This window comes from Temnothorax longispinosus, chromosome 9, assembly GCF_030848805.1.
Source record: "Temnothorax longispinosus isolate EJ_2023e chromosome 9, Tlon_JGU_v1, whole genome shotgun sequence".
NCBI classification, from domain to species: Eukaryota; Metazoa; Arthropoda; class Insecta; order Hymenoptera; family Formicidae; genus Temnothorax; species Temnothorax longispinosus.
The window spans coordinates 19,008,471-19,033,005 of NC_092366.1; the positions used below are offsets into that span (position 1 = coordinate 19,008,471).

The 24,535-nt window shown below is 37.1% G+C and overlaps 9 protein-coding genes across 19 annotated transcripts; 5 read left to right on the forward strand and 4 right to left on the reverse strand.

Annotated features, from left to right (window-relative positions):
• Positions 1 to 151: 151 nt before the first annotated feature.
• Positions 152 to 2,596, reverse strand: LOC139818947 (perilipin-1-like). Its single transcript, XM_071788012.1, has 3 exons — positions 2,425 to 2,596; positions 1,175 to 1,569; positions 152 to 806 (listed from the first exon to the last, which is right to left on the reverse strand). Exons 1-3 carry the CDS (start codon positions 2,491 to 2,493, stop codon positions 689 to 691), a joined length of 582 nt encoding a protein of 193 aa, XP_071644113.1. The 5' UTR covers positions 2,494 to 2,596; the 3' UTR covers positions 152 to 688.
• A 74-nt stretch (positions 2,597 to 2,670) lies between these two features.
• Positions 2,671 to 7,985, forward strand: LOC139818942 (synaptotagmin-5-like). Of its 4 annotated transcripts, XM_071787998.1 has the most exons (10): positions 2,671 to 2,821; positions 2,956 to 3,009; positions 3,152 to 3,250; positions 4,141 to 4,293; positions 4,857 to 5,038; positions 5,246 to 5,436; positions 5,518 to 5,625; positions 5,721 to 5,841; positions 6,183 to 6,526; positions 6,587 to 7,985. In XM_071787998.1, the coding sequence occupies exons 1-10, from the start codon at positions 2,766 to 2,768 to the stop codon at positions 6,890 to 6,892; spliced, it is 1,614 nt and encodes a 537-aa protein (XP_071644099.1). In that variant the 5' UTR covers positions 2,671 to 2,765; the 3' UTR covers positions 6,893 to 7,985. The 4 variants fall into 4 exon arrangements, with proteins under 4 accessions (XP_071644099.1, XP_071644102.1, XP_071644100.1 ...); XM_071788001.1 differs by lacking the exons at positions 2,671 to 2,821; positions 2,956 to 3,009; positions 3,152 to 3,250 and adding exons at positions 3,316 to 3,458; positions 3,616 to 3,878; XM_071787999.1 differs by lacking the exons at positions 2,671 to 2,821; positions 2,956 to 3,009; positions 3,152 to 3,250 and adding an exon at positions 3,319 to 3,458.
• LOC139818950 (60S acidic ribosomal protein P1) lies at positions 7,716 to 10,022 on the reverse strand. Its single transcript, XM_071788014.1, has 4 exons — positions 9,814 to 10,022; positions 8,646 to 8,796; positions 8,062 to 8,163; positions 7,716 to 7,841 (listed from the first exon to the last, which is right to left on the reverse strand). The coding sequence occupies exons 1-4, from the start codon at positions 9,883 to 9,885 to the stop codon at positions 7,828 to 7,830; spliced, it is 339 nt and encodes a 112-aa protein (XP_071644115.1). The 5' UTR covers positions 9,886 to 10,022; the 3' UTR covers positions 7,716 to 7,827.
• A 193-nt stretch (positions 10,023 to 10,215) lies between these two features.
• Pick1 (protein interacting with PRKCA 1) lies at positions 10,216 to 13,183 on the forward strand. 7 transcript variants are annotated; one of them, XM_071788002.1, is made up of 7 exons: positions 10,216 to 10,407; positions 10,528 to 10,595; positions 10,681 to 10,909; positions 11,029 to 11,088; positions 11,572 to 11,890; positions 11,965 to 12,160; positions 12,235 to 13,183. In XM_071788002.1, exons 3-7 carry the CDS (start codon positions 10,713 to 10,715, stop codon positions 12,930 to 12,932), a joined length of 1,470 nt encoding a protein of 489 aa, XP_071644103.1. In that variant the 5' UTR covers positions 10,216 to 10,407; positions 10,528 to 10,595; positions 10,681 to 10,712; the 3' UTR covers positions 12,933 to 13,183. The 7 variants fall into 7 exon arrangements, with proteins under 7 accessions (XP_071644103.1, XP_071644104.1, XP_071644106.1 ...); XM_071788003.1 differs by having other exon boundaries at positions 10,528 to 10,909; XM_071788005.1 differs by lacking the exon at positions 11,029 to 11,088.
• A 143-nt stretch (positions 13,184 to 13,326) lies between these two features.
• Positions 13,327 to 14,842, forward strand: Rpl12 (ribosomal protein L12). Its single transcript, XM_071788013.1, has 4 exons — positions 13,327 to 13,487; positions 13,581 to 13,654; positions 14,050 to 14,442; positions 14,802 to 14,842. Exons 1-3 carry the CDS (start codon positions 13,451 to 13,453, stop codon positions 14,434 to 14,436), a joined length of 498 nt encoding a protein of 165 aa, XP_071644114.1. The 5' UTR covers positions 13,327 to 13,450; the 3' UTR covers positions 14,437 to 14,442; positions 14,802 to 14,842.
• On the reverse strand, positions 14,839 to 16,711 carry Der-1 (derlin 1). Its single transcript, XM_071788011.1, has 2 exons — positions 16,055 to 16,711; positions 14,839 to 15,939 (listed from the first exon to the last, which is right to left on the reverse strand). The coding sequence occupies exons 1-2, from the start codon at positions 16,488 to 16,490 to the stop codon at positions 15,617 to 15,619; spliced, it is 759 nt and encodes a 252-aa protein (XP_071644112.1). The 5' UTR covers positions 16,491 to 16,711; the 3' UTR covers positions 14,839 to 15,616.
• A 231-nt stretch (positions 16,712 to 16,942) lies between these two features.
• Positions 16,943 to 19,599, reverse strand: L(1)g0320 (signal sequence receptor subunit 1 l(1)G0320). The gene is made up of 5 exons (XM_071788010.1): positions 19,352 to 19,599; positions 18,652 to 18,825; positions 18,313 to 18,572; positions 17,788 to 18,055; positions 16,943 to 17,578 (listed from the first exon to the last, which is right to left on the reverse strand). Exons 1-5 carry the CDS (start codon positions 19,476 to 19,478, stop codon positions 17,511 to 17,513), a joined length of 897 nt encoding a protein of 298 aa, XP_071644111.1. The 5' UTR covers positions 19,479 to 19,599; the 3' UTR covers positions 16,943 to 17,510.
• Positions 19,600 to 20,259: 660 nt separating this feature from the next.
• Positions 20,260 to 23,511, forward strand: LOC139819477 (uncharacterized). Of its 2 annotated transcripts, XM_071788831.1 has the most exons (7): positions 20,260 to 20,622; positions 20,898 to 21,060; positions 21,237 to 21,513; positions 21,599 to 21,744; positions 21,847 to 21,956; positions 22,036 to 22,372; positions 22,525 to 23,511. In XM_071788831.1, the coding sequence occupies exons 1-7, from the start codon at positions 20,451 to 20,453 to the stop codon at positions 22,907 to 22,909; spliced, it is 1,590 nt and encodes a 529-aa protein (XP_071644932.1). In that variant the 5' UTR covers positions 20,260 to 20,450; the 3' UTR covers positions 22,910 to 23,511. The 2 variants fall into 2 exon arrangements, with proteins under 2 accessions (XP_071644932.1, XP_071644931.1); XM_071788830.1 differs by having other exon boundaries at positions 21,599 to 21,956.
• Positions 23,274 to 24,459, forward strand: Sys1 (Sys1 golgi trafficking protein). The gene is made up of 2 exons (XM_071788841.1): positions 23,274 to 23,603; positions 23,813 to 24,459. Exon 2 carries the CDS (start codon positions 23,908 to 23,910, stop codon positions 24,388 to 24,390), a length of 483 nt encoding a protein of 160 aa, XP_071644942.1. The 5' UTR covers positions 23,274 to 23,603; positions 23,813 to 23,907; the 3' UTR covers positions 24,391 to 24,459.
• The last annotated feature ends 76 nt before the right edge of the window (positions 24,460 to 24,535 follow it).

The following is a 24,535-nucleotide window of genomic DNA, read 5'->3' on the forward strand; positions in this document are numbered from 1 at the left end:
TGATGTGGTGGAATTTGCACCGCGCGATTCGATGCATCGATCTCGTTCGGCGCGATCGTCTCCGAGTTCAAACTGAAGTTTACGCGATGCCGATGTTCAACTAGCGCGACGCTGTACTTTAGAGCATAAATCGTACCGTATAAAGGAGATATAAAAACGAAAGAGAAATTTATTTGTGTAACAACGTAAAACAGCTATCGTACAAAGATATATCGCAGTCGAACGCTACCCGGACATTCGTTTTACGGCGGGTATCGCGTTTATGTCACTTGTCATCAAGTCTCGCTTATCATCGAGACGATTGCGTTATCACTCATTGCTCAACAGACTATATTTTTATATCGCAATGTTCTGGTGCTGAAACTCGCTTTAAGACGACTTACAATTCATGTCTGATTTCAGGACAGTATTCTATTTGTACGAAATAGAATTCCGTTTTGGGCACGTATTGTGTGGAACTTTTCGAAATGGATTCCGATTGTAGTTATTTCCTAGATTCCTATTGTGTGTGTGTATTTTTTTTTAAGGGAAAATGGAATAATTCCGATCGGAATCCGTTCCGAAACGTTTCATAATACGTACCGTGAATTCTGACACGAGTCAACTCGTTTGAAATGGATTCGAGACATTACAGCGCACTCCACGACGAAAGTCCGAGTGCGAAAATCATCCCTCGCATTTTCACCATTCAGCTAGACATTTTCCGAATTCTCTGCGCGGCCTCGTTCGCACCCAAGTCCTCTATCCGATCCTTCGACCCGCCAAACAGGAGCCTGAGGGTTTCTAACGCCGACGTAAATATATTCCTACAACACAGCCAAACAAATACGTAGGAAAAGATTGTCAATTATATCGTGTCTGAATATCTAAACAAAAATTGACTGTACTCTATATTAGTAGTTTTCTATCAGTAGTAGACTACTCTTAGTAAGTTTTTATATAGTAGCTGTATAACTTTTTACATGCAGTACAGTTTTACTAATTTTGCATAAAAATGCATATATAATAATTGAGCCAATTTTCATTTATAATAATATGCAATAACATTAATATATCTGTACTTGGAAAGAACATGGTAGTATTTAGGATATTTTATATTCAAGAATCAGGTAGGAAAGGCTTTAATTCGAACGAGAGAGCTCCGTCGTTCGAGCCTCGACGGCTGGACCATCACCTGACTCCGTCCTTCGCGTTCGCGTAGATCTGGCCGGGCGGCAGCTTCACGGAGGGCACCTTCTCTTCCACGAAGTCCAGGCCAACGCACACCGCGTCGTCGACGATTTTAAGCGGCGTCTCCAAGATGCCGGCGACTCTGCCGGTGACGGGGCTGGCGAACTCCAGGCTCGCGCGCATCCCGTTCTCCGCGTGGCCCAGGATCGTCGCGACCGACTCGTGGGAGCCCCGCGCGGCCGCGTACGCGCCGCAGAACGCCGACGTCACCGTCGCGAACATCGGCAGACCCAGCAGGCGACGCGTACACACCATGCCGCGCGCGTCCGCGTCGCCGGCCGTCGCATCCGCGACACTCGGCGCGGTGGGATCACGCGTGCCGCACATGACGCTCAATTGCTGCGGAAACAAACGGCACGATGGATATGAGGATGAAAAAAATAGAATAGAATAGAATTAAACCTGTCTTACAATTAGAGATGGTCTACCTGCGATATGTCAGATTTCAAAATAGGATTCTATATTATATAATTTTACGTACGTGTAAAATATAAATATACATAATTTTGTACATACTTATATACATACACATGTAAAATATGTTATGTATATGTATAAAATTATAAACAGAATCCTGTTTTAATGCCCTGTTTTAATGTGTATTTTAACGTATAGTCTTTATATTTTTTTTTCCTATTCTTTAAATGTTTATCATTGTATTGCTTGCTAATAAGTTAGTCGGGATTTGACCGAAGTCATTCCAAGTCACGTGCAAATCCGTGCCGGAAATAGCCGTAGCAGCCCGTCGTCGATCTCGCGGTTCTCGCGAGTCGGTTCAAACGAATCAAACGTCGGACTTTGACGTCCGCGATGTATCTTGATTATGTAAAAATGATTCGAGGCTCTTTACAATAAACTCTACAAGTTACGCCATCGCGCATATCTCAATGACGTCAACGCGGAAATTAGAAATTATCATGACAACGCGCGACATGGTACCGCTTGACATTCGCGAAATGTTCGCCCTAGACGTAGTGAACAAATAGCAGATAAATCCTCCGTCCGCGTCGGCGGGAACTTTTCGCAAAGACGCGCCGACGTAAATGTCGAAAGCGAACCGACTCGCGAACGGACCAAGTCCACAAATCAATAACGGAGACTGGCACGACGATGATTATTATTAAGTGCGATGGACAACAACCCGCCGTCGAGCGGTGACTGACAATGAGCCGCGATAGCTATCATTATACGCACGTGATACGCGATGCGCACGATAGCCGATGGTCTCTCGCTGGTCTCGCGCGGCATCTCGGAACCCGCCATCTCGGGAAACCGGCCGGACACGGCGGACACCCCGAGCTCGACGCGGCTCGTGACGACGACGGACGACGATGGCACGGCCGAGAGGGGCTGCGCGAGGTCCGCGCGTGCGTCCTAAATTTAGCTCGTCGCCCTCGTCGGCAAACCGGCGACGCGAGACTAGGATATCCCCTCCGTAACCGTTTATCTCAGTGCTGGATGTAAGCGGTTCTTCGTTGGTAGCGCGATATCTTTCTCCTTCCTCTTTCCTATATAACAATAATAAACATGACAAAATGTTTATAACGTTTAAAAAGAAGGGAATATGCGTGCCGATTGCTGTTATCGACAAGTAAATCACTTGAAGTTATTAAAAAAGCAATCGATTGATGATCAGTGATCAACAATCGATTATAATAATCAAAATTATATAAAGGAAATTATTACTTTACATGTATTAAGAAAATTCTTTTTCTTATTTTCTAGGAAGACCTCTTGTATAGGACTCGGGCTACAAATTGTTATCGCAGGCTCGCGCAGGTATATGCAAATCAAGTGTTAATTAACATCTCTTTAGCGTTTTCACTTGTGCGCCATGCGCGCTTTCGCGACTGCTCGCTGCGCGAGCGGGCGAAAAAAATTGTTTAAAAATTTTCACCCGCAATGTGCACTTCACCTTTAGGGAGTCAAGGTCGCTCGATGATCCTTCACCGTCGTTAGCGGAGATGAGAATCTGTGTGCCGGCGCGTGCGCACGTCCTCCTCACGGCGCTCCTCCGAGGGTGAGTCTACGAGGTGTGAAAGTGTACGTTCTACGGAGGGCATGAATTTTAACATGCCCATTGATAGATCATCCGCCGTTTGCTGATCCATCATTCTCGCCGTGAACTCGTTTTTCCTCGACTTCGGAGCTAAGGAGCAGCTCGTTGCTCCCAGTTTCTCGTTCCAGCGTAAACGAGAATGTAATGTAACGCCGCGCGGATGACAGGGGTAAGTGTGAGTATTTACCACACGTTTTGCCGTATGTCCGACTAATGATACGCGTCTCGTGTCTTATTTCCGGAGGAGCGCGTTATATTCCAAAGAGTACGCTTTGGCATTCGAGAATAATGACGCCTGCATATCCTCGGGCGATTTATTTCCACAGATCCAGTTGCACCATCTGGAACAAACGAGGATGACGTAGCTATTAGCTATCCTCTCTCAAATTATAGTCGTATCTTTTGTACTTAGAAGAACGCGTGCGCGCACCAGAAAGAAAGAGAAAGAGTAACATATGCATGAAAAACAAATTCTATTTATGTACAAGACGTGTAAATTGAACTGGGAATCAACTTTAAGGGTGATTTCGACCAAACTCTAATTAACTTAATCAGCGATTAACTGATCGAGTAACATTATTTTGTTAACGTGAGTAGAATCATTAATTTTTTTCTTATTTAACACACGAAAAAAAGATTTGACAAAGTGAATTACACTATTAGGAATTTTGCTTTGAACAACTCTGCCGATGGAATTGATTGCTAATTAAATTGATCGGAATTTGTTCGAAGTCATCCTAAGTTGGTGACTGTTAAATAATAACTGTTTAATCACCATGACGTTGCAACGCGGATCGTGGTGAATCCGCTCGACGATGAAAAGTCAAATTTGATCGTAATGTCGAATGCAGGTTCGCAATTAAGATGGATGTTCACGGTGCCGGAGTGGTCGCGATTCTAGGCACGGTTGGAGCCGCTACCGGGGCAATCTCAGCGGTGATCGTTTACACTATTTGCGCGCGTCGCCGACGATTGCTTACTTCGGTCGGAGGACCGCTCAACTGGCACGTATTCCTCGTATTCTTCCTTTTTGCCTAGAATATAATGTATATTTTTAGCTTGGATAACTTAGTCGCGACTGATAATTTCCCTAAAATTCTGTTCTAAAATCCGACATAGCGATGCTGAATAAAGTCTATAACATCACTTATTGCATTCATCACAACTGTCAAATAATGATTCAGCTTACAATTAATAACAATAACATAAAAAAAATTATCGCTAAAATAGCAATAAAATTTAATAGATTTAATTAAGATTGATACAAACTTGCAAATGTGCCATATCACAACTATATTTTTATTTGTACCGCATTAGAACTAGTATCGGCCTTTACTGAAATAATTCCTTACTTAAATTTATATTTGATTGACTGAAAAAGACCTAGAGAGAGACCGCAATTAGCTCTAATGAAGTTGAAGTAGAAAATATTACTGTGATATTGCACAAATATCTGCACTTTCAGGCTTATATTAGCCTTAATTTAATTTACCACTTTTCTATAAATGAGCCGATTATCACAGTTCCAATATACCGAAAAATTAATAAATAATATAATCTCTTTCAGGTTTGAGAAAGATTTGTTAGACAGAGCCGAAGAGGCAGCCAAGTCATCGAAAGACGTTTTAGTCGGTGTTGCGCTTTCGCGGGAAAATAAGATCATCAGACGTAATGACAGTCAGTCGGATGATGATGAATGGCAGTCTGATCATGTATTTGACAGCATTGCCAGTGATTCGCCTAGAAGAGGTAGATACATGTGTGTTCTAAAATTTCTAATAAGGCAGCAGATACAGTAGAATTGGAATTGAATTAGTCAGACATTTTACGAATTTTGACTATGACGTATGTATAAATCTTTTTGATATATTTCTTAAAATCGGAAGATTTGGTCAATTTAATGGAATCGCGACATTGAAGTGTCTTCTGTTATACACCTGAACGTTCCTTTCGCAGTTATGCACCATCTCTCCGAATCAGATGATATTTCTCCGTCTCCAATGAGTCCTCTTGCACCACCCATTCCGGAAGGCACAGTGATCGCGTCTGAGAAGCGCATGATAATCGTCAGACCACCGCCGCGGAGTATAGACGGGTCTTACTCCAGGTTGAACAGCGTCGAGATCGAATCATCTCCACGGCACAAGGTATATCGTAGTTTCGTGATATTGTTCTCAATTCGTCAATAATTAGATTACTGCAGCTAAGTGTATTTTTTTGTGTCATAGCTCTCGTCTTCCTCTTCAACTTCTTCGTCTGACGAAATCAGGGGTGAATTAAAATTGGGTTTGATATACGATGTCAACGCTGGAATACTTACAGTAAGACTGATCGAGGTATCTATTTCTCGTGTACATCGTCTAGATCATGTATTTACTATTGCCGAATGTATAGATCGGAATAATCATTTTTTTCTTCGCGTTTTACAAAGGCACACGATCTTCGCGCCCGAGAATTGAGCGGCATCGCAGACCCTTACGCCAAGATACGTTTGTTACCTGATCGTAATAACGTATGGCAAACTACAATACACAGACGTACTTTGAATCCTGGTAACTATTTTCCTATTATATATTTTAACGGGGTTATCACAAAATGACGCAACTCTCTTTAAAGCAAAGAAAAGGATGAGAATTGAGAATGGTCATGCCCGCTTGCGCGCGCGTTTTAGCTGTTACCTAATCCTGTAGGTAATGTCCACGATTTTGTGATTCTTTTTTGTGTTATGTGTTCACGATTTTTTGGTTTTTTTCCAAAGAGAATCAATTATCGTGCACATTACCTATACAGGATTCGGTAACAGCTAAAATACGGGTTGCGGACATGACCACTCTCATTCTTCTCTCTGCTTTAAAAGCATCAAAATATTTTATATATCTAATCTTTTTTTTAGTATTCGATGAAGACTTCGTTTTTGAAGTAACGCCCGCATCATCACTGGCTGGACGAACATTAGAAATTCTACTCTATGATTTCGATGCGTTTACGAGACATCGTGGTTTAGGCTACGTACAACTTCCTCTTTCTTCCGTGCCGGATCTCGGTGCAAACTTGATCACTCTCGTAAAACCAATTCTTCGATATGGGACGGAGGGTGGATTTAAAGCACCGCCTCTGGGTGAATTGATGGTCTCCATCTCGTATCAATTGTCCATAGAGAAACTGACGATTATCGTCGTCAGGGCGAGAAATTTACCCATTTTCGACGATCCTGTAAACGCCAATCCGTATGTGAAGGTACGTACGTATCGATGCACTGACCTTAAATTTGGTTTACTTAAAATAAAAATCGTTTAGGTGTCACTGATCCAGGACGGTAAGAGTCTCAAGAAGAAGAAATCGAGTGTACAACGCGAGGTTACCAGCCCCGTGTGGAACGATATTCTTACTTTTGATATTAGCAGCGACATATTACCGAAGTGTGTCTTACAATTCTCGGTGCTACGAGCGAGTGGCGAGCTCTTGGCCAAGTGCGAAGTATCCGGCTCGTGTCAAAGAGAATTGTTTCAGCGTGTATTATCCGGAACGGGTGCTTCGGCACAATGGTTGCCATTATCAGAACCAGAAGCGCAACATGATGATAACGGCGAATTAAAAAATTAAAATAATAGCTGTTAAAAAGGAGAAAATATATGTACACAAGATGGTCGTAAACCATCTTGTATACCACCACCACGTACTAAAGTGTTAAAATATTTTATCTCTTAAACTAAGTATTTTAGCGAGAAATGTTTTAGATAAAAATTGCTTGGTTTTGAAAAGAATAAAGTGGTGATCTTAATTTTGGCATTTTCAAAGTCATATCAAGATTGACAATTCTCAATTTACAACTATTTTCACTCCATATACACCAATTGATTAAGAAATGAAATAACGGAATATTGCCGACCAAAATCATCTTATATAATGTAACAGCACGAATATGTAATCAAATTATTATGTGACAAATTGTAATAATTATTCAAGTTAGAGAGTCTACATAGCAGAGTGCACATAAAAGTAACTTTGTTGAATAAGACGGTGTATTAAAAAATTAATCCGCCGATAAAAGCAGGTTCTTTTAACGACGGTACAATTGTTATTAAATGCTACGTAAGAGATCGACTGAATTTACTAGCGCATATTACCGATCAACAGATAGATTATCGAGAAATAAAATATAATGTGGTTAGAGAATTGTAGCTTACTCCGTTGAATATACACGGTACAAAAAAAATAGAATTCTATATAGATATATGTATGTATGACTATAGAGAGAACAAAAATAGGAAATATATTTTTTTCCCACATAGAGTTCATTGAACATGTTCTACGCATGTTTCATCGAAATATTCTCATACACATTACATATTTCATATATAATAAGAGAAAAGTAAAACCCTTATTGTTTGCGATCGCTTTTCTATGGTTGGAAAAAAGTATACACTTTTCTTATCAAAATGTTTTCATTTATATCGTGTTCATTTATATGTTTATATCGTGTGTACAATATAACAGTACATACATAAAAAGGAATGGACCAACGCGATCCCTGATCCCTAGTCGAATAGACCTGTAAGCAGATAGTGCATTGCGATTAATATCAGAATTAATTACGTCCATTGGATAAGATAATTAATTTATTGTATTCTCATTCTTGAAATATTATCATCATGTGTATATTCTGTAGCTAATACATGCTATATTAATCACTGAATATTTGTTACGTTGTTCTTCAATTATCTAGTTATCTTCTTAAGATTTAAATATTATAAACTTGATGTATAACTCACCGAATCCCATGTCGTCGTCTGATTCTTCCTCTGGTTCTTCCTTCTTCTTTTCTTCTTTGGCTGGAGCAGCTTCGGTGCTAACGGGCGCTGCAGCAGCTGGAGCTTTAAAAGAACAAAATATATTTTTTTAATAAAAGAATAATAGTTAGATTGTTTGTCAGAATAAATGACATTAAAAAAAAAATAAAGATTAATTTATATTGCGATATATTGAAGTAGCATTTCAGTAAATTTACAATTTTTCTATAGTTTTCCATGTTGCTAACAAAACTTTAAGATTCTATCTTTATTGATATAATCAGAAAGTTTGTTTTCAATTTCTTTCACCTCTTTTGCTGACCGGGCTAGCAATTTAAATGATCTAGATCGGTGGATGAAGAGGATAAAATAAACATTTGTAAATTTATAGCAAACTTAAATAACGTTCTTCCAAATCTATTTCAGATAAATGCGCAGTTATATATTCCTAAGTATTTACTTAATACAAATTTCTTGCTGCATTTTACAGGAAAGTAAAAAGAACATAAGTACTTGTACTTATGATTAAAGCTTATAGTCTATCAATAGAAAATTATATGTATTACCTGCTCCTGCAGGTGCCGCTCCGACACCAGATCCAATGTTGGTAATTAATTCTTTAACATTTACGCCTTCCAAGGCTTTAGCAAAAAGTCCAGGCCAATAAGATTCAACATTTACATTGGCTGCTTTTAAAATTGTCTGTATCTTCTCGCCCTGTGAAATAAAAACATAATTCAAGATAATACATTGTACTTATTTTTAATTTTACATAAAATTAATTTGCAGATTCTATCATTTCACAAAACCCAAAAATTTGATTAAAGACTATATTTAACTTTTTGCAATAGTGGAATCAAACAAAAAGCGCCACCTTATATAAAATGTAGTGAAACATTACTTTGCCTTGATTATGAAAATATTGTTCTCTTTTAAAAGATTGAAATGCAGAGAGCATTTTTAATGCAGAAATGCATTGAAAAATTGGACAACTATTAAGCGTCGTCTACAATGGTAGCAAGAGTATGCAGTAAGACATAAGCAGAAAGATATTATTCCTGCCGTCATTGTAGACGATGCATTATAGCCTTAATAAATTAAGGTGCTTGTCTAAATTATCACAAATCGATTAAGAGACTGTTAAACATTTCTGTTTTGCAAATTTTATAATCAACAAAATTTTTATGTAGTAAATGTTTAATGGATTGTAATCTCGCTGTATAATCTACATAACACATAATGTGTAAATATATGTGTAATTATATGTATAATTACAATTATATAATATGTAATATAATGTATAATTGTTATATAATGTATAATTACAATTATATGTATAATTATATGTGTAAATATATGTATAATTATAAATATAATGTATAATATAAAAACTCACAATAAAACAATGTAACAACAAAAATTAGATTCACGATATGACCTTTTATCGCTAGAAATTACATGATAATACAAAATCACCAAAATTAATTAAACTTTTGATGCTTTTACCACAAAGGAACACGTGCATACTCCAGGGTTAGGTTCCGAGAGATTGAACCAAGATATGACTCGTTGAATAGAAAAGAATTTGTTTAAAAAGAAGACATAGACGATGCAATTACGATAATTAATAAACAGACGCGAGCAGTGGAAGTTGGGACGCAAAACCGATAAAACCGAAACCATAGACGGCGTGGACGGACACAAGCGTGACAAAAGCCGCGTGACGATACTTACGGTTACGGCGATGTCGTCGTCGACGAGTATCAACGCGGAATAAACGCACGCGAGCTCGGCTTCGGTCGTCATTTTTCCCGTTTAGATTTGGTTTCTCGTGACACGGATGGAACTCAAAATCGGTGTAAGTCGTCGATCCGACCTTAGCTCTGCGAGAGAGAACAAACACCCAAGTTCGCGACTCCGACGGAAGAGACAGGAAGGGAGCCCTCGGTAACCGGATATCGCGTAATATAGCCGGTAAAATTGAGACGCATGCGCGATAAACGCCACGTGGTCCACGTGACAAACAGTGCTGACACTGCTGACAGCAGAAAGGTGATCAACCAATCCAAAAATCCTGTGTTGAATCGACCAATTGAATTCCTCTTTGTGCTGCCCTCACTTGTCCTACTTTTACTCCAGTACGCTAAAAAAAAGAACGAACTTATTTGATCAATTTAATGAGACACCTCTGTATAAAACATAGTTTATCAATATCGTGTTTTATCAGTTATTAAATTATTATTAGCTTTGATTTTTAATTAAATGTGAAAACGTGCGAGAAGCGTATATCGACGTATCCCGGATCTATCATTGACACGATAACACAACGTAATAATTTTTGCAGACGACGTTCTATTCCTGTCGTATATTTTATACGTTTATATTGAATAAATTAATAGAAATTGCGTAAGAAACGCTAGATGTAAATAACGATCGCTCACATTACAGATATTAACAAGCATGACTGGCCTGGGTATGGACTTTGAGGACGATTTCTTCTTCGAGGAGGATAAAATGTTGGTTATGTAGAAGATCGTGGATCTTGATTGTTTATCATTAGTCAAAATTTTGTCGTACTATATTCGTTGTGCTGTATTACAGTCCTATTGCGTTTTCTTTTGGTCGTAAAATGCATGCCTGAATGTCGAACGGTGCGGTGGGAAAAGTTTAAGGGAAGGTCTAGCGATTCGGCTATTCCAACCACGTTCGCAAATACTAGCATGCTTGAAAGTTTGAACGAATCAACTTTGGACGAAGCTTCTGTCGCTCTGACCACCGTACCATCGGCTAGCATGGAAATGCACCAGCTGACTATGATGGAAGATCGCATGTACGCACTATTCTTGTATTTATATTGACTTTTGACATTTCTTTTTGCTTCATATATATATCTCTTTCTGCGCCAAATTTCAATTTCTTCCTTTTACACTGTTGCTTATCGGGACCTAGAACAGATATAGAATTGGTTACTCAAGATCGATATATACAGCGGCGACCCATCGACCACTTGTAAGTTTTGTCATGAAACATCTCTCTTTGAAAGACATTTATATTATTAAATTATAATTCATTGTGTAAATATTGCCGGAAACTCATAGAATGTATTGCAACTAATAAAACTTATAATGACTATTATGATTTTTCTAATTTAAAAGCACTCTTATAAAAATTTGACGTTACACACAGTATAAAAGATTGTTAAATATTTTCACAACTTTAGATAATGTTAACAAATTTTTAATGATTTTGGATATGATATAATGTATATTTATAACTGTCTTTATACATATATGGATTTGTAATTATATCTTTTTTATTATAAATATTATATATCGATAGATATTGTATATTCTATTTGAATTTTATAAAAACCAGAGCATTTTTTAAATCGTATATTTAATAACTTTTTTGTAAAAGCTTTAACATGCTGTATGTTTATATTTACTTAAAGATTACGGTATATCACACATATTTTTTTTTATTAAATTTCAGGGGTATGACAATCACATCTGGGAACATCGTAATACAGAAGGATACTAGTAATCTAATCGGTATAAGCATCGGCGGCGGTGCACCACTTTGCCCATGTCTTTACATTGTACAAATTTTTGACAACACCCCAGTTGCTTCAGACGGTACTCTTCAAGCGGGCGACGAGCTTGTTGCGGTGAATGGAGCATCAGTGAAGGGTAAAACTAAAGTGGAGGTTGCAAAAATGATACAATCCTGCGAGTCACAAGTCAGCATTAATTACAACAAGTTACATGCCGATCCAAAACAAGGCCGTACGCTCGACATCGCTCTTAAAAAGGTGCGTACATTGGATTATGTTGTAGCACAACTCTGCACAAATTGTATAATAACTGTAAATTTTTGGACTTGCAGGTAAAGCATAGGCTAGTTGAAGGAATGGGTAGCACTACAGCTGACGCACTTGGACTATCGCGAGCCATCCTTTGTAACGACGCCCTTGTCCAAAGATTGATGATGTTGAAACGCACGGAAAATTTCTATAGAGGCCTCGTAACGCATGCTAAAGCTACGTTACATGCTTTCTTCGATCTGACACAAATTTATAAAGGTACTATAGTTTCAAACAATTATTGTCAAAAGTTACATAGAATTATTTATTCACACAACTGTGTTTCTTTTCAGTATTCGGAGATGCTTTTGCCGCCATAGGAGTGCGAGAACCGCAGCCACGCGCCAGTGAAGCCTTCAGACAATTTGGAGAGCAGCATAGGCAAATGGAAAAGTTTGGAGTGATAATGCTAAAGACCCTGAAACCAATACTGAGTGACTTGGGAACATATCTTAACAAGGCTATACCAGATACACGGTTGACCATTAGCAAGTACGCCGATGCAAAATTTGAATATCTGTCCTACTGTTTGAAGGTAAAGGAATTGGATGACGAGGAGCAGAGCTGTGCCGCTCTGCAAGAGCCTCTTTATCGCGTGGAAACGGGCAATTATGAATATCGTCTGGTACTGAGGTGTCGACAGGAAGCTCGCGCGAGGTTCGCGAAGCTTCGCTCAGACGTGCTGGTGAAGCTTGAGTTGCTGGACAATAAGCACGTTCAGGACGTCGTATGGCAGCTGCACAAGTTTGCAGCAGGTCTAGCCAAGTATTATGCCAATACACGGGATTTATTGTCGACGGTAACGTTATTCCCGGTTGAAGTCGACTTGTCGCATTCCGCATTTCAGTACAAATCCACCGGGCCGCAAACTTTAACGGATTCAAGCGAGGACGTTGAAGAGTATGAATCGGAAGAAAAGTTGCAGAATATAAACGAAGAACTTCTCATTGACACGTCAAACTTTCCACCGGACTCGACCGATAATACATAGCAATACTTATTGAATTTCTAAAAAAATTTCGAGATGAATAAGATCTTTTACAATCTATGCGCGTATATAAATTTAATTATGCTTTGTAATTTAATCTTTGCTTTCAATGTAACTGTGATTATAGAATTAAAATAAGATAAAATAAGATGCACGCACACATCACGTGTGTGTGATATATATATTATATATACCATTAATGTATATTTACGAAAATAAAATTATTACCAAAGAAATAAAAACAGAAAAGATAATGTAAGAAGTTCAGCTAAAAAGAACAAACCTAACCATCCATTGTTTTGAATATTTGATTGCAGAAAAAGGCTCGTCGCCTATGTATTGGCAACACTGCCGAGACTTGTTTCCGGTTTCCGTTCCCGCCGGTCACTTCTCCTCACTCTTCTCAGCCAGCACTGCCAGCAGTCTTTCCGTTGTGAATCTCGTGGGTCAGAGACGCGATTTTCTCGTGATCACATTTCATCTGCGTTTTCTTCTAAGAATCCATAACAAAAACTACCAAAATGCCTCCCAAATTCGATCCAAATGAAATAAAGAAAGGTAATTTATTAATATTTGTTGTGTAGCATAGGTTAAAAGCTCTTATAATTTTTATAACCTAGAAGAAGATGTTAAATTACTTGTGTTTTTCAGTATTTTTGCGATGCGTTGGTGGTGAGGTAGGAGCTACTTCATCTCTTGCCCCTAAAATCGGTCCTCTTGGTTTGGTAAGTCTGGAAAGAATTTATTTGTACGAAAACTTGCTTGTATTTGTCATGCATGTTTATAGTCAAGAAGTAATATTTGAAAAGTAATTATTTTTAAAGTAGGAATTATATATTCTAAAATAGATAATTTTATTGTAAATTTATTTTCAAATTTACAAATGGATAAAAAATTATAAATTATATTTTTCATAAACCTTGAGTAGAATTCATTAGGATTAAAATTTGTGAGTCCAATATGATTTTATAAGATTTTATTGAAAAGAAAAATATCTTAAATGAACATTTTCTATATAAATATAGAAAATATATTGATTTTAAATTGATTTAAAAGGTATAGTTAACCATATGTAATAAAGAGGCATCGAGATGACTGATAAATAATATTCATATTTCAGTCTCCGAAGAAAGTTGGTGATGACATTGCCAAGGCCACCAGTGACTGGAAAGGTTTGAAAATCACAGTCCAGCTGACTATTCAGAACAGACAAGCCACAATCACAGTCGTGCCATCGGCTGCTTCTTTGATAATCAAAGCTCTCAAAGAGCCGCCCAGGGACCGCAAAAGGCAAAAGAATATCAAGCACAGTGGTAATCTGTCATTCGATGATATCGTTTCCATTGCCCGTGCTATGAGATCGAGATCAATGTCGCGAACACTCGGCGGTACTATCAAGGAAATTTTGGGCACGTGTCAGTCAGTGGGATGCACCGTAGAAGGCAGACCATCTCATGATCTTATAGACGACATCAACGCTGGAGAATTGGAAGTTCCGGAGGAATAATTGTTGGTAGGTTTAGGGCTCTTGGTTCATGCTTTTCATTTTTGACCAAATATTTTAACGATGTATATATATGCGTGTATATTTAATCGTTATATAATTATGCGATTTATTATTAATATAATTTTGAAGTTATTCATCTTTTAACTTAAACAGTCAAAATGATAAGTATTGACTTTGAGCTCTTGGTAGGGGTTGGCATCCCATCCACCTGTCTAACACTGGCTACATCAAACGATGTGTCGAGTGCTAGCAGGCATTTAGCCATTGAGGAGACAACCTCAATAAAAAATCATGTAATCTAGTAATTTTTTGGCAATATAGAAATGCGTGTATCACTAAGTATCTCGTATTTTATGTTTTTACAGATTTTGTAAGGTGCAGAAAATAAAAAATACTTTAAAACGGAGTTGAACATACGTTGTAATTTCCTTATGTTACATTTCCTTAACTATACATGTATATTACTTTATCCATTTGTATTTTTTAAGTACACGTAAGATGAATTACATCAGTAGTTATTAAATTGAGCATGATCGAAGTTCTGCTTCAAAACATTTTACGAATTTACGGATAACTGTTCATAAATTTACATGAAAATGTTAGAAAGTTGATTAATGTTCTCAGAATTTTTTATTTTAGAATTTCTGTAATATAATAAGATTGATATATGCAAATTTTATACATTTGCACACTTAAGAACACTCCATAGAATTATGTTATTAAATATAAAAATCTGTAGAAAACAATACCAATTTCCTGATACGTCATTAGAAGAACGTACTTCATTACGTGCAATTAATAATCAGTTATTAAATTGAAGATTATAATAATTCCTATATAAAAAATATTCGTGAACTAATAACGTATTTACAAGTACTAAATATTACATAAAATATTTTTGTAATTTTTCACAATGATATAATTTTTGTGTGAAAGATAGAGAATTTCTTTTTAGTTTTATAATACACATTTTTTTTATTTTATTAAATTGCATCGAAATGCAAATATTAAACTCATATTCCAATTATCAGAATTGCACAAAAGTTAACAAACAGATATTTGGAAGAATCGGTAACGCAGAAGTAAGGACTTGATATATCAGTCGTAGACGGCGAGACAGATATAATGAAATAATAAATTTCTTATCGAGTTCATAAGTCTTTCTCTTTTAACTTTTTAACTATTGACCAAGTACATGACCTCTTCCCCAGTTGTGTCCCCCAAATATATTCCTTCCTTGAGCATTCTGCTCTCCCGCTGGTCTTGGCGCAGGTATATTCCCAAATGATCGAATCCCGCTTCTTTGAGGTGGGAAGAAACTTTCAAGTATCTTAGGAGTTTTAAGCAATTCCGGACCACCGAGCTCCTGAGGATACTTAAATTTCAAGAAGACGTACAGGTGTCCTACCAGAATCCCATAAAACTCCATCGTGCCGCCACCAGAGATAATCAAGTTAAATCCAAACAGGACCCACGGCAGGTACATGGCTTTGAATTGCGTACCTGACAACAGAGTTTTCCATGTCAGCCAATACTTATAATACCGTTATCGTTACAACGCAATGACACTATCTATTATTTATAAATGAAATATGATGAGAAAAGGAGCGAGGCATACCGAACCAGAAATTTACAATGGCATCCTTGTTCAGCTGACACCACACGTACAACACGCTGAGCACCATGGGGTCCATGAGCAGGGGGAAGTGGCCGAGGTATCCGATGAAGACGCAGCATATCCAATTGAACATGAGCAGGAAGCCGTAATCCGCGGGCTTCCCGTCATATTCCCCGCGCTCCAGCCTCAACGAGTAATTGTACAAGAAGTAGCAGTTGATCAGGAAATGAAAGCCGGTGCCCTGGCTGAGGGGATAATACAAGACGCACGTAACCGCCCGCCAGACTTCGAAGTTATTCAGATATCGGTCGGACAGGATCAGCGTGTGCGGGCTCAGAATTCCGAATCTGCCGAGTAACGTCAGAAGCGCGGTGCCAAATAACCAATATCTCGTAAACGTCGGCAAGGATCTGAACCAGTCTCTCACATCTGACATTTTACGCGGTCGTCTCTACGATGCCGTTTCAATTAATCACAGCCAAGTCTCGCTGGTCTCGCGGTCCGCGGAGTAATGATGTGCGTGGATACTGGGTGGATACGACGTCCGCGACAGGTGTTTTTCTTTTCAGGTTACGTGTACGCACGGCATACGGCTGATAATGCTGATACGGCATTCAGGGTACGCTCGGGGGGAGACGCTACTTAGCGCTCTTTAGTGCTAACAAACGGATAGGTGTATAGGTTATATTGCGCGCGCGCGCGCCCACACATGCAAACAGAGTGGAGTAGCTGAAATAAAATTTTGGTTTTGAAGGTGTACATAAAAATGGATTTTGATTCTAGCTGGTGTTCTCTAGACGAGATCTCTTGCATATTTTTTAAATGGGAACAAATTTTTTTAAATCGAGAGAAACCATTTCCAGCGAGAAACATATATACGAGACAGTCTTCGTAAAAAACTTTTTTATTGAATTTTTACATACTAATACAATATAATTGTAGAATGATCAAATTTTATCTGTACGCACACATGCATTCATGTTATCCGCGGTGATAATGCAAATTACGTAAAAAAAATGGACAATTAATCTCAGAAAAAAATGTATATCTCGTCATTCTAATGTATAAGTACTATGTAGCTACGTATGGGTTTTGTGCAAAAACAAGATCATTGGGTATCACTATACCATTCTCTCTATTGATTTTGAACGTCCATGTATAAAGTTCAACGTATTCTGTAATATTACAGAATATAGCCGTATGGCTTTCTCCATAATCGTATCTCATTAAAAACCCATTGAGGAACTCCATGTTCTGTATTACTTATCAAAATTGATTACTTATCAAAACTGGATATTTCTTGTTCATATAATCTGTTTCATAATTAAGAAATTATGGAAGAGACTAAAGAACTCAGAATCACCTCTCCAAAAATTATTGCAGTTATCTTGTGCAATACAGATTTTCCCGCATTACTTTTAAATAACATACATACATAAATATTAATATATATAGTTCAATCATCAGCTGATCTTTTTGTTTTCCTTTGCCTTGGGCTTTGCTTTGGAGTTCTAGGTGATTTATCTGTAAACAAAACATGATTTGTAATAAACTTTGATATTATAATGCTCTTTATACGATATTTTCTGACACAATGATACAAATTAATCAAGAAATTTGTAATAGCTATTTATACTATTCACGATAGCAATTAAGACTCAACAGTGAGATTTGTTATCGTTAAATTGGAAAGAAAAATAGCCAAACAGATTTCTGATCTTTCTATTACTTACTGATTCTGTTGAGAGTTTCTTTTGGCAACCAATCGTAATCTACATTGTTAGGGTTGGATGTACCCATTTCTACTGGTGCTTTACGAGTGGTAGAAGAACGCGATCTGCGTCCCAGAGACGATAATAATTGTTGACCTCCTACAAGAGTTAATATAACACATGCTGCGAGGAATACATAAAGGAAAACAGTTTCTCCATCAAGACCATCGTCTATCTCTATAATTTGTATGGTTTCATTAAAGACAGCCTCATTGTAGGAAATTCCATTCTGTAAAAAAAATATAATACATCAATACGCGAAAAGTAATATATTCCCAAACATACAGAGTTAAAAAAAAAGTTTCTGTGATGATGGATATGTGATAATCATTGAAATAAATGAAGGACCTGACCAACATGCATTAAAATAATTGATTTTGCCAAAATCAGAGATTTTCAGATCAGTTTTAATAATGTAACTCTACTAAACGCTTTTTTAACACTCTGTATGCAATATCATATCCCACTATATAACATCATACGTACTGCATCTTTATAATTCAAGTTAACGTTCAAGCCAAACGGTCTTCCAGCAAAACTTTCGGACGGTATGAAAGAATAAGCTAAGGTAGCTTCGTGCTTGGGCTTCACAATCTTGTTAAACGTAAACGTGGAGAAATTTTGAATGTAAAAATTAAAGTCCATCGCATAGCGGAAAGAGGCGTCCAGCGACTCCAAGACAAAATCGTTTTCACCCTTGTTAGTAAAGCCCACAAGAAATTCTACTATATTTCCAGCTGGCAATTCTGTCAAATTCACAATAAATTTTAGTATTACAGAAAGAAACATCGTACATTTTAATCTCAATGTTGAAAAATTCAATACCAAGGGTAGACAATGTATTATGAATAGGTTTTGTGAAAAGTATCGTTGTATCAGCATCAGCTGAGGCATTACTAGTATCCTCCTCCGTTTCTTCCTCAGTTATTATACTTCCTTCTTCACCTTCCACATCAACAATATCGTCGATACTCTCATCTTCTTGAGCTTGGACATATCCTACAAGTATAAATGTAAACGTAAGGATCTATAAAATTTCAATATATTTAATATTATCTTTAAGTAATTTTATAAGTGACGTATTGTGCAAAATTGATCTCTGCACACAGCAGCAACAGTTGTAATAACAAATTAATATATTTTTAATACGTAAAGTCAATATTTAAAATGTACCTTATAAAAATACTCAATTCTCATTAGTATATGGTAAAAATATATAAATTTACATATTAAACCTGAATCAAAGTGCAAGCTTTTGCACAATATTAAGTACTTCATTCACGATAAAAGTGTTTCAATACCCTAAACATACGCATATAAGAATTGGCATAAAAATGAAAAATAGAAAATTTGCAAAACATCAGGAAATGCCATTTGATCACGTAAATAGTCCGTCCGAGAATATTTAACTGAATCATTACGGTGAGAAAGAATTGAAAGCTCAAATCAGATGTTATTTCATGCTTGTGATCTTTACGCGTATCTCGCACGATATGTCACGCGAATAAATTGTAAATCGTATTACCTCCGTTCGCCGCGAGTGCGATCGTCGAGACGATCGCGAATAGAAAAATGTTAAAGTTTCTCATTTTATTCCGCTGCTCGGCCGGCACCCTTCTGTTAAGAACACTGACCAATTTCGAGATCAACATCCACTCACGACGACACAACTGGTCCTACAGTGCTCCGACATAACCGTGCAAACTTATTATTACCACGCACCGCCACCGCCGCGTGCTACGTGGAAGTTCGGCATGGTAGTCGTCAATTCGTCAACGTGGAACGTGAACGGTACCGCGGCGGCCGCGGCGGCCGCGGCGTACGAGTCGAAATTACTAGTTCAGTGCCTGTCGCCTACGTTTTCCCGAACGTTATGACTATGACCCTAAAAATACGTCGAAATATTACTAGTTCGCGCTGATGATAACAATTTTATAAAAAATTAAAAAATTTTAATTAAATTTAACAAGGGAATACAAGATATTTAAATACAAAGTTTTAGTGGATATGATAACAATTAATTTTATAAAATTAATAATTTTTAAATTCAACAAGGAAATACTTATATAATACAAAGTTTACAAACATATATGTATTTTTTAATAAATAATAATTATTTTACAAGATTCAACAAGGAAATAATACAAAATCCGACTATATGAATACCATCCAAGGAATCCTAAATTCTCAAAAGGAAGCGGAATCAGCGAACCAATCACGGGATCGTTCTATAGAACCCTTTGCAGTCGGATAATCTGATCACCCTGGATTTAACCAGATTGTTGGCTATTCTGACTAGCTTCCAGGGGGTCGATTGTGTATCTTGTCTTGATTGAAATAAGGTGAAAATTACGAAAGTGAGGAAATTCACTATATCTACGCTACCACGTGACCACGTGACCACGTAACCACGTGACGCTGACGACGAACGACGAAGCGCGCGCAGGAGCCGTAAGCAAGCCGGTAAAACGCACGTGTCCGTTGCAGAAACGTGATAACGTTTATTAACCTGAGACGCAAATGTGGTGCCTGTTCAGAGAAACTCAACACTTCAACCTTGGAATCTGAAAACGTCGGTTGTAAAGCTCGACTGATCCAATCGCCGAAGAAATTATCCGATCGACATGGAAGCGGTCGAGGAGAGCGAGCCCAACGTTCTTCGCGAGATCGCGAGTGAGGAGGAGCTGGCGCAAATCTCGAGAGAATTAACGAGGAAGATCAATGCGCATTTTAATGCAAAGTTCGAGGAGTTCATAACCGCCAAGGCGGTTTTCGAGACCAGCCGAAAATGTTTGGGTAAGCTGGACGCGCCGTTTTGAATTTTTAACAGCTTCAAATATTTGAGGCACGCTCGTTTTATTTACATACTTCTGAAATGCCGGCGCTTTTTATGTACCTTTCTCGAATTTAGGTTTCTTCTAACAATACTTTCGTTACTCGAGACTCAATGTAAACTTCTTTAGTCTCAAACATCGAAAGCCATAATTCATGGCCAAAGTTTATCTCAAAATAAAGAATTTTGCATAAATAAATGGAAGGCTGAGAACTTTATATCGTATGTTGACTTACAGAGCAAAATTTAGAGACGGCGCAGAAAGAACTTGCAGAGCAGAAGTTGGATCTTGACGAGTGTAGAGGAAAGTTGGAGCTAGCGGAAAAGAGCAATACAGAAGTATGTAGCAATCTTGAGGAAGTGAAAATTGAAGTGCACAGATTACAGGAATCTGTCAAACGGTAATGTTACGTTCTTACAATTTCTAATATTGATATATTAAAAAAAAATTTATAATATTTTGATAACTAATAATATAATTACTGTATAAAATAGCAAGAGACTAATGTTTATTCTTAATGAAGTGTTATCAACATTTAATATCTTGTACGTGGATTTGATTTAATGTGGATTACAGGTTGGAGAAGGAAAATTGTGAATTACGTAGGCAGAGAGACACAGTTACGGATGAGGCTAATGCATTACAACTGCAAGTTGAAAGGCGAGATACCGAAATTGAAAGAATGCGTACCGACGTGTCCTCTTTAAGCTCTCAGCTTCAAACTGCCATTGCGACCAAGTGCCAAACTCTTGGACAGAAATACTCGCGTCGTAAACACAATTGTGTAAACAGTATGAAACTCTCTTCGGATGAATCCAAGGAGCTATCACCTTGCAGTTTATCGACGCTTCCTGTAAAGTATTATAAAAAATCTATTTTTTATAATATTTATTGTAATGTTATTTTGTGTATTAAAGTTTTATATTTTATCTTTGCAGAATGAAATACTACTAAAAATATTAAAAAATTTAGATCTGAAGACGTTATGCCGCATGAGTAACGTAGATAAACGCTTCAAAAATTTAACACAGGACCCTGAACTCTATACACGTTTGAACATGCAAGATAAATCTAAGAAATATATGTGCGATATATTTTGTTATTTTACACCTAGATGTAAATATTTGCAACAATTAGATCTTACAGGAAGCTACTTTGATGATAATGATTTCGTAAACTTTCTTAGTAATTGCGGCAGCTGTTTAACGCATTTATGCTTAAGGGCTTGCCACATAAGACAGTTAAATTCCGTCCTACTGTCCTTTGGAATTTCCTGGACATGCAAAAATTTGAAAGGTATACGCATATAGTATATGTATATAATTGTCAAGATTATGGGTAAATTGCATAACAACTAATGCAAATTTTTTTTTAGAATTGGATGTAAGTGAATTACATTGCGACAAATTTTCCTATCTCGAGAGGCTAAGTAATTTGGAATGCATCAATTTTGTGCAGCTGGAAATTTCTACAGAACATATTTGCAAAACACTTAAAAATAATCCACAGATACGAGAGGTAGATTTGGAAGAATTAAATGATCCAATTTTAATAGAATTAGGAAATTCGTGTCGTGACTTGGAAGTAATAAATACACCGTTGTATATCTGCTCAGAGGAGCAAGGAGTAGGTTCATCATATCTCATTACATCTCAGGGCATTAATGCTCTCGCTAACTGTAAGAATTTACGAAAAATAGTCCTTTTTTTCGTGTAAGTATATGCGCTACATTTTCTTTTAAAATACATATTATTGTATTCTTTATTGAAATTTGTTCGCTTCTCTTGCGAGCATCTTGAAAAAGTTACATGAATTTTTTCTTCGCAATTAAAATACTGTACTAATTATATGATTTTTGTTACAGAGACGAATGCCCAATTACTGATGACACATTTAGATTACTTTCTTCTTGTCAACACTTGCAAGAAATTCAAATTGATTTCGACGACTATCCTGATGTCCTCACTGATCACCGGTTGGAATTACTAGCGCAGTGCAAAAACTTAAAAAAGTTAAGTCTTGAAGGCGCGAAACTTGATATACCTGATAAATATTCAATTATTTTGAGACAATGTCCTAAACTGCAGGACTTTTATCTCATCAGGTTCGATGATATAAGTGATCAATTAGTTAATCAGTGGGAGGAAAGATATCCGCATGTGTCCGTCTATGTGGGCACGTTTCGTAATTCTATACATCTATACATACATAATTCAGAAAGCACAACTGATAATTCAGAAAGCGAATAACGTTAAACTTTGCATGTTCTTTTAATCTTATTTTAAGAATATATTTTTATTTTTTAAGAAAAATGTTTTTTTTTTTCTATGTTATATCCCGATCACTAAAAGACGTAAATGAGAGACGAAGTAAATGATTCTAGCTGTTCTAAATATCAGAAATGTAAAAAACCAATAACTTTCTTATTTAAAATAAGTGATGGCCCGACAGAGGTCTCTACCGTGACTCCTGCCGACCCTTAATGGCGGACGACCAATCCGTATCCTGTAGCCTCGGTGTTCTATCCCTCATTAAAGGATCCCTAGGCGTTTCCCGAAGCGGAATCAGCCGTCATTTGCACTTATCGTGCACCCTGTGCACAGCTGATTGGGTCTGGATGAGGTGACGAATGGTGACGAACAAACGTAAACTGTGTCTGTGATCAAATGCATTTCTGATGAAAACATCTTTACGTCTTGCATATTTTTTTATTTACGTGGATTTGACAGGGAAGACACTTCTATGATTTGGAACAAATGAGACTGATCGACGTCTTGCATTCAATGCTGTTGTGTGAGCTAATCATGCACAGCTATTTTCATATTATGTCTATGCTGTAATTTTATTTATACACGTCTTCCTTTCGTCTGTTATCATACTAAATGTATCTGGAAAAATTATTCAGATTGGATTGTACCTGTGTTTTGACTTTCGAGTTACAATGTGAGTATTATACTTGTATGTTAATAATCTAACCTCAACATACCTGTCCACCAATATCTTAAATTATATATTTTGTATGTGTATATATATATACACACACACACACACACACACACACACATATGATTAGATATTGTTATGTTTTAACATTTAAATTTCACATTTCCTTTCTATTTCAACGATATATGTAGTTGCTTCATTATTTACAGATACTGGATTCAGAAGTCTAGAATGATGAAAGTTTGGTTCTATCTATTTAGAAAACTTTTATTTCTCGAATAGGTACCATTCCTAGTGCAAGAAAATGAATAATCTCTCTGGGCAATTTCGCAAGACAACATGGGATCCCATTCTCATAATTTCCCAGATAATCGCCGTGCAGACCGTTATGTATCTTTGCCTTGGATTCTGGATTTGGATTGTCGCATCGATATTGGGCTGGACAAAGTCGTTGGATTATGTGTTTCAATATAAAGAGATACACGTTCGTGATTTTGGAGGGCAGCTAGTTATTGTTATGTTTGTCCTAAATGCCTTCGTAGGCGCTCTTGCATTATGGTGGCTAGTGCAAAGAACAAAATTATGCATGGACTTTGCGTGCACGGCCCATTGGATTCATCTGATCTGTTGCTGGGCGTACAACGGAACTTATCCAACGTCTTTTAGCTGGTGGTGTTTAAATCTCGTGTCGTTAAGTATAATGTGTGTCTGCGGAGAATTCCTTTGTATGAGAACAGAACTGCAAGCTATACCTTTAAGTATGAACAGTCAAAAGACAGCCTTATGAGATGCGAATGCAGATGAAGTATGTGAGTTAAAGAAAGATGAATCTTGAATAAATCTTTTCAGTAAAATATATTCTCGTCATTAGTGTTAAAATTTCTATTGCAATAAAAATTAAATTTGTTAAAACTATTATTTAAATCTTCAAA